Genomic DNA, 15,006 nt, shown 5'->3' with positions numbered 1-15,006 from the left:
GTGTATGGCAAAACAGGCAGGGCTCTGGCCTTTGATGGGGATGCTTTCCCTCCACCCAGAGAAGGGAGCCCTGCCCAGCAGCCCTCAGGTATGGCCTCCTTTCTTTGGCTTCAATAGTTTCCAAGACTGGAGGGTCTCCTGCTCTGGGGTCCTGAAGATCAGAGGGTCTGCCCTAGGAGGTCATCTAGGGACAAGACCCTTTCTCCTGCTGGCCATGTGTTGGGCATTTCAGCAGTCTAACAGGTGCTTCATAGTAATACCAGGGCCTTTATATAAGCAGCAGATGCAGAGACATGTGGCTGCTGAAGAAAGCAGGATGCTGTGGGGACTTGCCAGGCAGGGGACTCCCAGGGGCCACCCAACATGTCCAAGTAGAAAGAGAGCCAAGCCACCTTGGCTAAGTACCCTTTCTCATGCTAGGCTGAGTCTGATTCCAGGACATTCTCTCTGTTCCGTCATTTGCTGGGAGGACCCTGCAGAGGAGGCTGCCTCCACAATGTGGGGCTAGGCAAGTGTGGCGGTTGTTTATGCTGCAGGAAAAACCAGGGCAGCCCTACAGTCATACCCTGTGTTGGGTGCTAGAGGAGCTTGCTCAGAGCCACACACGTGTGCCTTAGTGTTCCCATACTCCATACATACTCTCCTCGGCTTGGAGACCAGACACAGTTGGCAATTCAAGACCTGGCAGCCCCAGAGTGAACACTTCTCTTCAGAACCACTGGTTTTGTCTGTCTGTGCGGTGCAAATCTCATGTAGCACAGGCTGTCCTGAAACCTAATATGTAGCGGAGGGTGATCTTGAACTCCTGATCTTCCTGCCTCCACCTGGGATTACAAATTACAGTCTATGCAGTGCTCAGTGCTGGGGTTAGAACCCAGGGCTCTGTGCATGCTGGGCAAGCACTCTCCCAGCTGAGCCACAGCCTCAGCCAGTGTCAGTTTTGCTCCAGCTTTCCTGTAATTAGTGGGAAAGGTCTGCCTTTGGTCTCATGCCTTGTTCTTGGTACACTGAGCTGAGGGGAAGAATCTATCTCTAGATAGTCCATCTGGGACCCTCTAGGACCAGCCTTGTCCACTCCATTAACCCCCATATCACCATGTGACCCCCCATTTGTCCCTCTTTACCTTCTTATTCCCTCCTCCAGGGACATGGGTGATATTATCCAAGGAACCAATCTTCGACTGGACTCTGTCCTTGAAGTCCAGCTTCTCAGACTTTACTTCCACCTGGCCACCTCCTGGAACACAACCCACACAAGAGCCTCTTGTCATCTCCCGGGGTCTGGGGGACTCAGTATATATTAAATGAGGTCACAGCCTGAAGAGCAAAGTGCCTGGGGCTGCTGGGGGCTTGATAAAAACCAGGTCAGGTATCACCATTCTGGAGGGGAACATTCATAATGTGCCCATTCTGACTCCGACAGAGGCTGGTCAGTGATTACAAGAACAGCCTACCTTCTTGGAGTTACCAGGGCTCTACTTTATCTAGAAGGAGGCTTAGGCACATGGGAGCCCTTGTAAGGCTTCCAAATCACCTGCCCCATCTCTAATCGAGATGTATATCGGGTATTTACTCTGCAAAATTTTCCTTCTGAGATGGTTCAAAGGTACAGGAAGCTTGGCCAGGAGAAGACATGCTGCACTCTAAACTGAATGCCTTCCAGTGGTGAAGATTTTCATATGAACATCCTATAGGCCACAACCCCTCTAGACCTTGGATGGAACTGCAGGTCAAATGCACAATGAGGAGAGACCCTAACCCCACTCCCTCTTTGACTGGGGTCACCACACCAGGGGATGGCAGGGGGAAGTGACCTGTACTGCTTTCCTGGGAAGGGTGCTTTGTTTAAACAAAGCCACCATGAGGGTAGGACACAGCCCGGAAAGGTCTTATAGCTGTTGATGAAGTGTTCCCCCATGCTGGCTGGGACAAGGCTGAGACATCCACAGAGCTGGCCTTTGTTTGGGGACCCAAACAGTCCCATGGCTGGTCCTCTTTTACAGACTTTTCCGGAGAGCCACAAGATAGAATCCGGAACCAGCTCCTCCTTTTTCTCCAGCCCTTGTCTAGGCTGGAAAAGCCCAGCTCGGGAGCCAGCAGGGTCACATCTCCCAAGCCACACAGCACTTTCACATTTTCATGTTCTCTGCTCGGGTTGGCCGACTCCAGGAAGCACCTGCCAGGCCAGCCTTCCTTCCTCAAGGGCTACCTGGTTTGTGATGGATGTTGCCTAAGGAGCCACACTTGGAGGTCACCTTGCTCAGGTCCACTGGTTTGTAGACTATTTGCACCTGCAGGTCAGAGAGGGTGGGAAGGAGACAGAGCATAAAGGGGATTATGTTACTAGGGATGTAACACAATGCAAAGCCCAAAGGACCACTTGTCAGTGACTCCCTTTAACTACTGGATACACCCCATTCAGGGAGGAAAATATGCTCCCCAAATTCATCCAATCCCTGTCCCCCAGGAAGCTGGGCTCTCACAGAGTAACTGGGGGACCTGAATATGTTCAAACCCAGAAACCCAAGAAACTCTCATGGAAAAGCAGGGTGCCTGGTCCTTGTGTGTGACCGCAACCTCCACTTAGCAGATATTTAAGTATATAAACACAAATCCTGTCATTGAGAAAAGACCGGTCACACACAGTAGAGGAAGAAGCGACAGGCGTATGCAGCTTCCAGATGATCTCCCTGGAAAAGACTCAGAGAAGAGGCGACAAGGATGCGTGTGCTTCATCCAGGGTCCTGGACCACCAGTTGGCAAACAGGACCCAGGACAGTGCTATGACTCAGGGTAAGAGCCACATGGTGTCTGGGCACACAGTCTCCTGGACACTTCATCCTCTACTGAAAAAGCGGCATGGACAAGGAGGGCAGGCACACAGCAGAAATCACAGGGTTAGTGTCTCAGCAAGCGTGAGTGAGCAGACAGGACACACGGGGGGACCTGCCAGCCTAGGATCCTTCACGTGACCCAGCAACAGTGCCTGCCTGGGGGTAGGGGATGGCAGTGGCTTCCTGAGAGGACACCCTGAAAGAGGCCACCCAAGCAGGTAGGGCTCGCTGGTCACTAACTGCCACCTTCCAAATCCCACGAGTGGGGTCATTCCACTGAGGGAGAGTGCCATTTCCTGTCCTGGGAGAGGGGTGGCCTCATGTGTGAGAGTTGGTAAAGCAAGATGGAAGTTTGCATAGGTCTAAGTGGACAAATCCCTCTCATGTTCCTAGATAGCTGTGCTGATGGTATGTTGTATTGTGTTGTGGGGTGTGTGTGTGTGTGTGTTGTGTGTGTGTACTGTGTGGTGTAGTGTGTGTGTATATTGTGTGTGTGTGTATTGTGTGGTATAGTGTGTGTGTATATTGTGTGTGTGTTGTATGTGTGTGTGTATTGTGTGGTATTGTGTGTGTGTGTGTGTGTGTGTGTGCACGCGCTTGCTTCTTTTTTTGCTAATGGACCTGATGGAAAAGGAGAGCTGTGGCCTCACATGTCAGTGCTGGGGTGTCACCCTGCCCCTGCGAAGGTGGGTGAAGATCAGATGGTCCCAAGGACCTTCTGCAAACAGAACCAGGGTACAGAGGGAGTTCTGGAGCAGGTGATGATGGGAAAGCTAAGGGGTTGGCTCCCCTGCAGGAGCATCAGCCCTCTGCAGCCCATGGGAGCCAGAGACCTGCAAGAAGGGACAGGGATGCTACAGGGACCAGAGCCTCGTCTCTTCCCTCTAGCCCAGGTAGACTCACTTGAGTGCCAAGACCAGGACGTGGCAGGGGTAAGAGATGATGCAACGGAATGGCCAGAGGAGAAAGGATGTACGGGGCATGGGGAAGCTGCCCTAGAGAGGAGGCCACAGCACAGCCAGGAGGTGCAGATGGGGGAACAGCCAGCCTGCTGCAAGATCCCTGGCCTTAGAGCCAGCAGCAAGCCAGATGTGCAGCCTAGACCAGGGATCCTGAAACCCAAAATGCCAGAGGCTATAACCACTAGCCCCTACCCTCAAGAGCCCTTTCTCCACAGGTCCATCCTGTAGTCAACAGTGGCCACAGGCCAAGGACGGCCCTCTTGGTCAGCCCAGACTATCATGTGACTCTCTAATAAGGTCATAGGCTAGGTCACAGGCTGACACACACTAGAAAATTCCCTGATAATCCTGGGCACTGGAGCATCATCAGGCAATCAGCATGTGACCACAGCTGCCCTGAGCTGGTTCTTCCCAACTTCCCCTGCAGGAGCATCTGCCCGCTGCAGCCCACTGGAGCCAGAGTCCTCAGCCCCAGCAGCAAACCAAAGCTGAGCCAAGCCAGATGCCCCTGCTTTTCCTTCCCAGCCAAAGCAGGCTGGGCTGGAAAGTCAACATAGCCTAAATGACAACATGAAAGGGCCCAGGGACAACGACAGCTATGGGAGTCCTTAGTGACCATCTCTTTCCCCCACACCCATCTCTTTCTAGTATAGTTTATTGGGTGTACATTAGGAGGGCATCAGGCTGGGCAGTAACTACAGTGTAGCCAACAGCCACGCCTCTCCTGAAGGAAAAAAAAAGCATGAGGGGGTGGCAGGAACGGCAGGGAGCGGAGGACAGAGGAGGCGGCAGACACTGTAAGCGTGAGAAGCAGTAGCCACAGGGCCAGCACTTGCTGCTCTGGGGCCAAAGGTCCAAGAGTCAGAAGGCAGGGCAGGTGCCACGGCAGGAGGCAGAGGCACATTGCAAGAATAAAACCCTGTGGGCCAAGGCACTTTCTGCAAAGAGCCCATCCCAGTGTCCCAGCAATCACAAGACTCTCTCAGAGAGCCTGGGCCCTCCTGGGACTGACCCAGAGCTGGGGAGGAGGGAGCTAGAGAGGAAAACCCTGACGACAGTTTGCGTGTCCTGCCCTGTGGGCACAGGCCAGCCTGGAGGACGACAGAGTCTCTAAGCCCATCAAGGGAGCCTGAGAACATCCCACACAGACTCACTGGGGATAAGATGGGTCCTCAGGGGTGTCAGAGGGGAACAGATTTAAAAGCCTAAGTCTTTCCCTGGCAAACTGAACATAGGCAATAGCTACCATCCATGACCAATCTATTAGGCTATTTGCAACCAGAGTCCCTGTATTGGGGGGAGGGAGGAGCTGGTTTTAAACTTTAACTGAGGCGTAAGAATAGATTCCTCTCTTGAAGATGAAGACCCAGACAAGAAATGGAGGGTGACTAGGGTGGCTATGACCCTCTCTGCCCTTGACATGGGATAGGAAGTCCTATCAGGATCATATGGACTGTCCATCCACAGCAGAACCTGCCCCAGAGATGGGGGAAGAGGTGGCAGTCTGGTCGTGGGGGCCACAGCCTTCAGGCCCATTTCTAATAGGCTACGGGGCTTTTAGGAGCATGGGCATGGTACTGTGGGGACACAGTTTCTCAGGGAAGGGCCAGCGGGGGCCAATGGCTGTCCCTATTCTGCTGAACCCCCCCCCCATTGAACATGGGGAGGAGAGTCTGGGGACAGGAAACGTAAGTGTAGGGACACAGGAGGCCCTGAGCCTGTGGTGATTTATTCTCTGCAATGTCTCACAAGTACACACTCATGACACCTCTCACAGCGAAGGCTGCAGTACACCGCACAGAGAGTGTGTGACAGTACTCACACTGCCGCCGCCCGGGACGTGTTTGATATTGTCCTTTGAGCCACACTTGGACTGGACGTTGCTAAGATCCAGCTTCTTATTAATTATCTGCACCTTTGATAGCCAGAAAAAAGAATGAGTGATGACCACACCCAGAGCACTGACCCCTGACCTGTGGGCTGCTGGGAGAACCAGGTCTGAGCCCCGCCTCTTTGGGGATGCAAAGAAGCTGCCCAGGAAGGTACACTGCACACCTACTAGACTTGGATATCACAGAATGGACCTGGAAGATAATATGACTGGGACTGGGGTGGCTACCAGGCTAGCGTGGAGTGACAAGTGTAGAGAGTCCCCTGTGTCAAGTTCCCAAAGAAAAACAACAAAACCCAACAGCCGCACCAGTACAGGTCAACGCAGAAGATTCTGCACGGCTGAAGAGTTGGAATGTTAAAGGTTTCCAGCCAGATTATCTTGAGCTGAGCTGGCGGATGGCTTAGTGAGGGTAAAGACAGCTGCCACCACATTCCCACAAGTCCTCTGACTCCCACAAGCATGCAGTGGCACGCATGAGCGTGCATGCTTGCACACACACACACACACTCATACATGCAATACTTTTTAGGGTTTTTAGGGGAGTATGTTTTGAGACAGGGTCTCTCTGTGTAGCCCTGGCTGTGCTGAAATTCATTATGTAGAGCAGGCTAGCCCTGCACTTACAGAGATCCACCAGCCTCTGCCTCCCAAATGATGGGATTAAAGGTATGCACTACCTGACCAGCTTAGCTTTAGGTTTGAAACAAAATTAAACTACCTCCATTTATAATTTTATTTTTTTATTGTATTACTAAGAAACCTTCGCTACACTATTACCAGGTCAGAATATAGTATTTGGGAGTGACCTAAATTCATGTTTGGGGGGCCATGGTCACTCAATTTGGCTTCAGAATAAGCTCTCCTTCCCTTTGAGGTGACAGCTGTGTTCTCACATGAGGAGCTCCAGGAAGTGCTCCTGGCTGATCTTTACCCTTGGGGCCCTGAAGAAAGTCTAGACCTAACCCTGACCGAGGGTTTGAATATTGGAAATCTGGTTTAAGTAGCTAAAAAAGTATTTTGCTTTTTCTTTTTGCAGTTATGTTTTTCAGCTTTTGGAAAGAGAGTCTCATGTGTCACAGGCTTGTCTCAAAACTCACTGTGTAGAGGGATGACCTTAAACACCATAGCCCCCTCCTCCACTTCCGGAGCTGGCTTACCCTCTGCTTCATACCTTCTGGCCAAAAAGGGTAATACTGTCACCATAAGCATCCTCACTGTATGGACTGTTCCTGAGCCACCAATATTTCCACTGACTCCATGTTTATTAAGCAGTATAAACAGACCACTGTGAACATATTTTGGCAAGGAATTTTTCTGTATTGTGGATCATTTTTTATAGCATAGACTTCTAGAAATAGGATTTGTAAGTCAAAATGCTAAGTGCTCTAGAACCTCTCAAGCTAACCCTCCGAATGGCCTCCTGAAAGGGTGGTTAATCCTCCCTGGGCTCTCTGCTGACAGACAGTTTGTGGTGCTGCCCATACTTGGCTCACACCCAGGAGGTGACTTCCAGGCAGGGGCAAGCGCTTCCTGGTTGAGGACATAGGCAGGAACTAAAAATTTGGGTATGGACCCCACTCAACTGCTGGTCTTGAGTAGCCGTGAAGCCCCTCTGTAGCTCAGCTTCCTCACCCACAAACTGGGGCTGCCGACAACACTGATACCCCAGAACATGTAAGAGGTAAAATGCAGCTGCCTCTGGGTTGCCTTGAGAACAAGGCCTGCACATATCAACTGCCCATAGATGGCAGCTGCTATAGTGTGTGTGTGTGTGTGTGTGTGTGTGTGTGTGGTTTTATTCTTTTTTCTTTTGTTTTTGAGACAGGGTCTCATATAGCCCAAGCCAGCCTCAAACCTGCTATACACCAAGATGACCTTGAACTCCTCACCCTCTTGCCTCAGCCTCTAGAGGCAGGGATGACACTTGAGTACCTCCATGATCAACTTTACTGGTAACTTTCACTGGATGAAGTCCTGAAGCATATCTGCCTACTTTCAAAAACAGACAGGAAGCCAAGTGTTGTGGCACATGCTTATCCCTGTCTGTCTGAGGCAGGAGGATATGTTGTTAGTTCAAGGTTACCCTGAACTACATACATAGTGAGTTCCAGGCCAGCCTGACCCATAGGATGAGACCTGTATAGAAATAAAAATGAGCCGGTGGTAGTGGCACATGCCCTTAGTCCCAGTGCTCAGGAGGCCAATCCCTATGAGTTTGCGGCCAGTCTGGTCTACAGAACAAGTTCCAGACCAGCCACAGCTACACAGAGAAACCCTGTTTTGAAAACAAAAATGAAAAAGAAAACCAGAAGGGAAACAGTTTAGAATTAGAAAACACACACTAGCCAGGTGGTGGTGATGAACACCTTTAATCCCAGCACTTGGGAGGCAGAGGCAGTTGGATCTCTGCCAGTTTGAGACCAGCCTGGTCTACAAGAGCTAATTCCAGGACAGACTCCAAAGCTCCAAAGCCACAGAGAAACCCTGTCTTAAAAAACAAAAACAAAAAACAAAAGAAAAGAAAAAGAAAACACACACTCAGTTAAAACAAACAGACATAAAAGGACGACATTACAATAAAGGGAGGTCACTGAACTAGGCATTAAGTGCTATTATATTCAGTACTGAGCTTCCTGGAAGCCAAAGAGAAAAAGGAAACATGATTGATTACATAACTCCTTATTAAAGAAAAGAAAAGCTTTTGGAGGAAGGGGATACAAAGAAACCAGATTAGTCAAAGGACATTAAGCAATCATACACAGTCTGCAACATACATGAAGACACCCTGCTCCCTGGGTGGTTTGTTCTTCTTCTAACCCCACAGGAAAGGACCATGCTTTTGTGGGGTTTGGCACTAGACCGATATTTACAAAGCAGCCCCGAGTTACTGTTAGCGGCCACATTTAGCCAATGCCCTTCACTGGGGCTCAGATTTACAGAGCGTGGAGAAGAGGACAGTGCTTAGCATTGTGAAAGCACTGTTCTACCGTACTGGGCCTTGGCTCTGACTAGACACTGGAAATACCCTGAGGGAAAAGAGGATGTTTCCAGCCGAGGGCCTCCTGTTCACAAGGCAAACGTGGGCAGCCAGGGAGCGGTTCCGAGGACTCGGCTGGGTCTACTTTAGTTTACCACTTCCCAGAGACCACAAAGCCATGTCCTTGGTGGGCTTTGTTCTGGTTCCGCTTGGGTTTAGAATTCTCAGGGGATCCCTTCTTGGCTCCGAGCCTCTAGACCAAGGAGCTCCCATACTGCTGGTGCTAGCTGTGCTTGGACAGTGGGCCTGGGCAATGCCCCATTTAGAAAATAACCTGGTGTGGGCAACAGAAAGCCTTGCCTTAAAGTCCAAGGTGATCAGCTTGGGGATGGACGCAGAAAGCCTGCTTATATTCAGTCCAGCCAACCTGTGAATGGCAATGAAATACCAAGGCCACACACTATTAAGGCTGCCCTTCAACAGTGGCTAGAGAGATAGGTCAGTTGGTAGAGGATTTTCCCAGCATGCATAAGGCCCTGGGTTCAAGCCCTCACGCTATATAAAACCGGATGTGGTACTGCAAGCCTGCAATCTTAGCATGTGGGAGGTAGAACAACAATATCAGAAGTTCAAGGCCATTCTTAACCACATGAGAAAAATGATGACTCTTTTCTCTGTGTCAGTGAATATGTTGCATTTAAAACATTTGCAATTCCCAGCCCTACACAACATTTGCAATTCCCAGCCCTACACACACACACACACACACACACACACACACACACACACACACACACACGAATGTTAAATTAAAAAAAAAAAAAAAAAACTTTTGTATTTTCATATTTCCGGTGGTAAAGGGGAAGAAGGATGGGCAGGCAGAAACAGAAAGAAATGGACGAAGATGAGATACAGAAAAAGACCAAGGGGCTAGGAAAGAAGACCACTCAGAAAATCACAACACACTTTCAGAGAAGGAAGCAACAACTGTGGGTGGTCCAGGAATGGATTCTGCAGTTTACAGCACTCTATCGCCATCTTGTGGTCATTTGTAATATAACAACCCTTTGCCCTTGGTGCTTCCAGGCTCTGCAAGCTTTTGATTTGAGGGACTCTCAGGTTAAGTCCTGAGTGGGACCTGGAGGTTCAGTTAACCTGGCTGCTTCCATGCTTGAGCGCTAACAACACTAACTAAAGGCTGGTTAGGAAAAAAGTTCTTCCCTCCCTCTCTCTCTGTCTGTCTCTCTTTAAGACAGGGTCTCACTATACAGCTCTGGCTGTAGAAGACCAGGCTGGCCCTTAACTCACAGAGCCACCTGCCTCTGCCTTTACCTGCTGAGCCATCTCACTGGCCTATTATTAGTACTAATGGTATTTAGTTTTTTAAGACAGGCTGGCCTTAACTTGCTGTGTAGAGGAAGCTACATACATTTGCACCATGATTCTCCTGCCTCAGCCTCCCAAGTACTGGGGTTATAGGCATGACTGGTGTTTATTTTTCTTTAAGGCCTAACTAGATCATTAGGGCAACTTAAACCCTTAATAAGTAGACCCCCATGTGAAAGCATTTATCTGTTGATTAATTGATTGATTCTGGAACAGGGTCTCATGTAGCTGAGGCTAACCTGGGACTCACTCTGAAGCCAAGGATGACCTTAAATTCCTGATTCTCCTACCTCTACTTCCTGAGTGCTGGGATTATGGGCGGGAGCCACCATGTCTTAAAGCAACAAAACAAGACATACTCTCGAGGGTCCCAGGCTACAGTTTTGGTGTTGGTGTCAGGATAGGACCTGCCCCCCCCAGCCACACCCCTAGCTTGTCCTTTCATCTCTTACTTTACTATCTGGGCTATACCTTAGAAACATTCTTGTCCCTCCCTGGGGTTACAATGGGGCTGAGTAGGCTCCTTCCCTGGTGGGTACAGTGATGCTGGGGTAGACAACAGCATTAAATGTTTAAGAGAACTTCCAAGCGGCTGTGGCTCTTCTCTCGACTCCCAACCCCACACTCATTCTCTGTGTTCTCTGGTGAGGTCCTCTGATTGGCCGCATTTTTCTTTAACAGCACCTCACTGTGTAGTCTCATGGTGAAACATGCTCATAGCAGGAAATCATGGACGCCCAGAAAAAAGCTCAAAGCAGAAAGACATCTTTTACAATGGTCTTGATATGGAGCCCAGGCTAGGCATCCTCCTGCCTCAGCTTCTCAGGTGCTAGGATTGCAAGCACACCTTTAATCCCAGCATTCAGGAGGCAGAGGCAGGCGGATCTCTGTGAGTTCCAGGCCACCCGGCTCTACAGAGTGACAGGCTCCAAAGGTACATGGAGAAACCCTGCCTCAAAAAAAAAAAACAAACAAAAATACTATTAATAATAATAATAATAATAATAATAATAATAATAATAATAAAGACAAGTTCTCATATAACCCAGGCTATCCTTGAATTCTTCAAGTAGTGGAGTTCGACCTTGAACTTCTCATCCTCCTGCGTCCTCTGGAGTTCTGGGATTTACTGTTTGCCCACTACCATGAAGATTTTATTCAGTGCTGGGGACTGAACCCAGGGCTTCATGCATGCTAGGCAAGCACCCTTCTAATGGGACCACATCTCTCGTCCTGTTCTTCAGACTCTTGGAATTTTGCCCTTTCATGGTCAATAATTATTTTGAGGTAGGGTCTCACTAAGCAAACATTCCAGGAACCCAAATGTCAGTTCAGCTCTGGAATCTTTCGTCAGCGGGTGTTACAGGCCTTGTTCATCAACCCGGAATAAATGGCTTGTCATCGTGCCGCTCTTAGCTTGCAGGGCTGAGGGCTTGTCCAGACAATCCCCCTGCCCTCATAGAATGTGAGGGAGGCTGTCCCTGGGCTCTGTCACCCCTGAAGTCCCAGGGCAAGTCACTCTGTTTCTTCTAGCCCTCTGTGGATATGGGCAAGTCATTACAACCCAGCACAACTCCTCAGCCGAGGCAGGGCAAACCCTTTCCTTCTACAGAACATTGCAGAATGCTGTACTCCTTGTTCAGTCCAGTTCCTGGTATTCATTTGAATGAACTGCCTGGCAAGCCACCCCACAACGGGCAGGGGCCCACAGGACAGCCACCCTCCACCCACACTGAAGGCTCTGCTGAGTCCTTGCTGACATCCAGCAGCTCTGTTCCACAAAGATTCACTGCCCTCAAGCCCTCATGGGATGCGGAGTTCCCTTCAGTTACCATATATCAGGGTGTTCAAGACTAATTAGACAGGGGAGTCCAGGGTGAACTTCCCAGGCGGAAGAGAGAGATGAGGGAAGGACAAAGCAAGAACCAGAGTTTCCCCAGGGGTAGGTAGCAGAGCTGAGGCTGAGAAACACAGCTTGGGGTTGGCAGAGTCACAGAGCCCCCTGGACACAGTGCTGGAGGAGCCACCGTCCAGGACCAGAACCAATGGGAGCAGGAAGATTCAGCAGGGAACAAAGAGGGAAGGCGCAGGACAGACAGCCTGGCAGCGGCCAAAACTGGAGTGGCATCTGGCCTGGTGGAAAGAGGACAGAGAGGCTGTGTCTGCTTCGGGGTCTCTGAGTTGCAGGCACTGTGTACCATGTGTCCCCCAAAGGCCCTGATGGGTCTGCCCCCTACTCTGGGGGCTATGGCTGGGGAATAAGATAGGAGAACCAGTCAGGCTGCTTATAGATTCTGGGCACCCCTAGGTCCTGTCACCTAGGATAGTGACAGTCACAGGGGTCCTGAGATGCGGCTTCCCGGAGGACACTTGTTTTTGTTTTGACATTTTTTAATCTATTGTGCATGTGTGTGCGCACGTGTCAGAGGACAACCTGCAGGGGTCAGTTCTCTCTCCATAGACGTGGCTTCTGGAGGTCATTCAATCATCTGGCTTGATGACATGTACTCTAACCCTCTGACCTATCTTGCCAGCCCTGTCAGTCATTTTCCAGAAGTGGATGAGGACGGGGAGTCTGGAGACCATGGAGTCAAATGACGGATGGCAGCTGTGGTGCTGGCCAGAGTTTCCACGTGGCTTCGGAGTCACTCTGCTGAGGCCCTGGCAAAGCCACAGGGGTCCCACGAACCCTTCCTTCTATAAACCATATGTAAGCCACAATGAGGACACTCCGGATCTCTCATGAAACCAGGGCTGCTGTTACAGAGTGTGACTATTCCATCTCCCTCCAGCATCCCCAGCAATGCAATAAGTGAGCAACAAATAAGTGGCCAGCATCTTCTCCTCCACAAGTGGGGCCTTTGCGCAGGCCTGATTCAGGGGTGCGGTGGCACTCAAGGGCTGCTGGACCAGGCACTCTGAACACACATCCTCTTCTGCCCACTGGCCCTCTTCCTCATGGAGGATGCACTTCCACGCCCACAGCTTCACCCTGTCAGTAGGGTTGTGGGCAGCTGGTGGCTAGCAGAAGAGCTCCAGGGCCTGGGCCTGGGGCCAGGAAGATGCTGATGGACACCGCGTCTTTGTTGCTACAAGAAATCATTGTCACCTTGTTGTTCCTTTTCCTCAGAGGTGAGCAAGTGGCTTTGTGGGTTTCTTCCTCCTCTCCCTCCTCTCTTTCCTTTTTCTCTTCTTTGATGCAGGGTTTCACATATAGCCCTGGCTAGCCTGGAGATCACTGTATAGACCTGATTGACCTGGAACTCACAGATCTACCTGACTTTGTCTCCTGACTGCTGGGATTAAGGGTTCATACCGCCATGCACTTGTCTCTTTTTTGGAGCCAGGGCCTCCAGTAGTCCTCAAACTTTTGATCCATCCTCTCTAGCATCATGCCTGGCTCCAGGGCCCCTTCTGAAGGAGGCAGGTAAGTCTCTTCGGGGGTAGGAGAACACGGGTGACTCTGAGGGGTCACAAGCTAGGATACCCAGCAGCGTTAGTGAGATGGTAAGACTGAGCCTAAAGCCAGCCTCTGGCCTGGAGAAGCCATGAGCTGTGTCCTTTGAGCCAAATGATGTACAAACCACACTGCAGAGCCAACAGGAGGGTGGAAGGCTGCCCCACAGCAAAACACAGGGCTTCAGGGAGGGTGCCCATGGGGGCTATGGCCAGCTTCCCTCCAGGAACTAGCCCCAAGCAAATGCAGGTGTGGGGAAGCGTCCACTGTGCCCATGGGGGTAAGCCTTGGCCCTCAGCACCTCAGGGGGTGTATTGCTCCAGTTTGAGGAAGCCCAGAAGACAAGGACAGCAGTCTCAGCAACCGTTCACAGCTCCACACCCCTCACTGGCCTCCCTTTGCCCTAGTGCCGGTTGGGATGGGGACATACTATGCACTTCCTCATTTGTATGCTGACACCCCAACTTCACAATGTGACTGTTTGGAGATAAGGCCTTTAGAGCAACGGCTGTGTTTAAATGAGGTCAAGAGAGTGACCCTAATCTCACAGGGCTAATGTCTTCATAAAATGAGACTTGGACTCGGACTCAGGTGAGTCATCGGGGTGCACCGGGGTGGGGGGGGACGGGACTCAGGACAAACTTGTTTGGGGGGGGGGAGGATCAGCCCTGCGGACGCCCACACACTCTCTCAGTTACATATTCTAGAACCCTGAGGACATGTCAGTTAACCTGAGCAATGCTCAGATGGAAAGCAAGGAAGGGGGTGCCTGTGGGCATAGAAATTTCATGATAGCCATAGAACCAACCAGCTGCTCATATGAAAACCTCGAATTTCCCCCAGAACCGTGGGGGAAGGCCAAGCCCAACCTGGGCGGTACCCAGTGAAATCCATCGTCCAATCAGGAAGGTTGAAGAGAGGAAGGGAGGAGCCAGTGCTTTGGTGGTCTGTGTGTTCTGGGGGTAGAAGCCAAGTCTGGCTAGAGACTCGTCTGGGCTGGTTTGGAGGCTGCACCCCGACCCGACCGCATGGCTGGCCACGCCCTTACCTTCCCACCTCCTGGCTGGTGCTTCAGATTCTCGGTGGAGCCAATCTTGGACCTGACATTCTTCAGGTCTGGCATGGGTACAGGGGCAGTCTGCAGGCGGCTCTTACTGGCAGATGGCGACTTGGGGGGAGTGCGGACCACTGCCACCTTCTTGGGCTCCCGGGTGGGCGGCGTTGGTAGGGATGGGGTGCGGGAGCGACTGCCAGGGGTCCCAGGGGAGCCAGGGCTGCTGTAGCCGCTGCGTTCTCCGGATTTTGGTGTTTCTCCTGGAGGGTGGGGAGAGAGGAAGGGTCTGAGGACAGGTGGACGGGGGTCTGCAAAATCCCTGAAGCCACTGGAGTGGGAGCTCACTGCGAGGATCCAGAGGGAGATCTGGGAGAGGACCTTCTGTGGAGAAGCATCTGCTCCCGCCGTGTCACTTAGATACGGTGACCACTACTTCCCAATA

At 51.1% G+C, this 15,006-nt stretch overlaps 1 protein-coding gene across 4 annotated transcripts in view; it reads right to left on the bottom strand.

Moving 5' to 3' along the window:
• Mapt (microtubule associated protein tau) overlaps window positions 1–15,006 on the bottom strand; it is an 89,672-nt gene that overhangs the window by 1,464 nt on the left and 73,202 nt on the right. For all 4 annotated transcript variants that reach the window (XM_051178666.1, XM_051178670.1, XM_051178690.1 and 1 more), the window contains 4 exons: window positions 14,559–14,824; window positions 5,619–5,711; window positions 2,210–2,291; window positions 1,125–1,237 (listed from right to left, as the gene is read on the bottom strand). In XM_051178666.1, coding sequence (XP_051034623.1) covers window positions 1,125–1,237; window positions 2,210–2,291; window positions 5,619–5,711; window positions 14,559–14,824 — 554 coding nt within the window. The remainder of the gene's footprint in view (window positions 1–1,124; window positions 1,238–2,209; window positions 2,292–5,618; window positions 5,712–14,558; window positions 14,825–15,006) is intronic.

This window comes from Phodopus roborovskii, unplaced genomic scaffold (assembly GCF_943737965.1).
Source record: "Phodopus roborovskii unplaced genomic scaffold, PHOROB, whole genome shotgun sequence".
Lineage (NCBI taxonomy): Eukaryota > Metazoa > Chordata > Mammalia > Rodentia > Cricetidae > Phodopus > Phodopus roborovskii.
The sequence above is the reverse complement of the archived record's forward strand: the minus strand, read 5'-3'. Positions and strand labels throughout refer to the sequence as shown.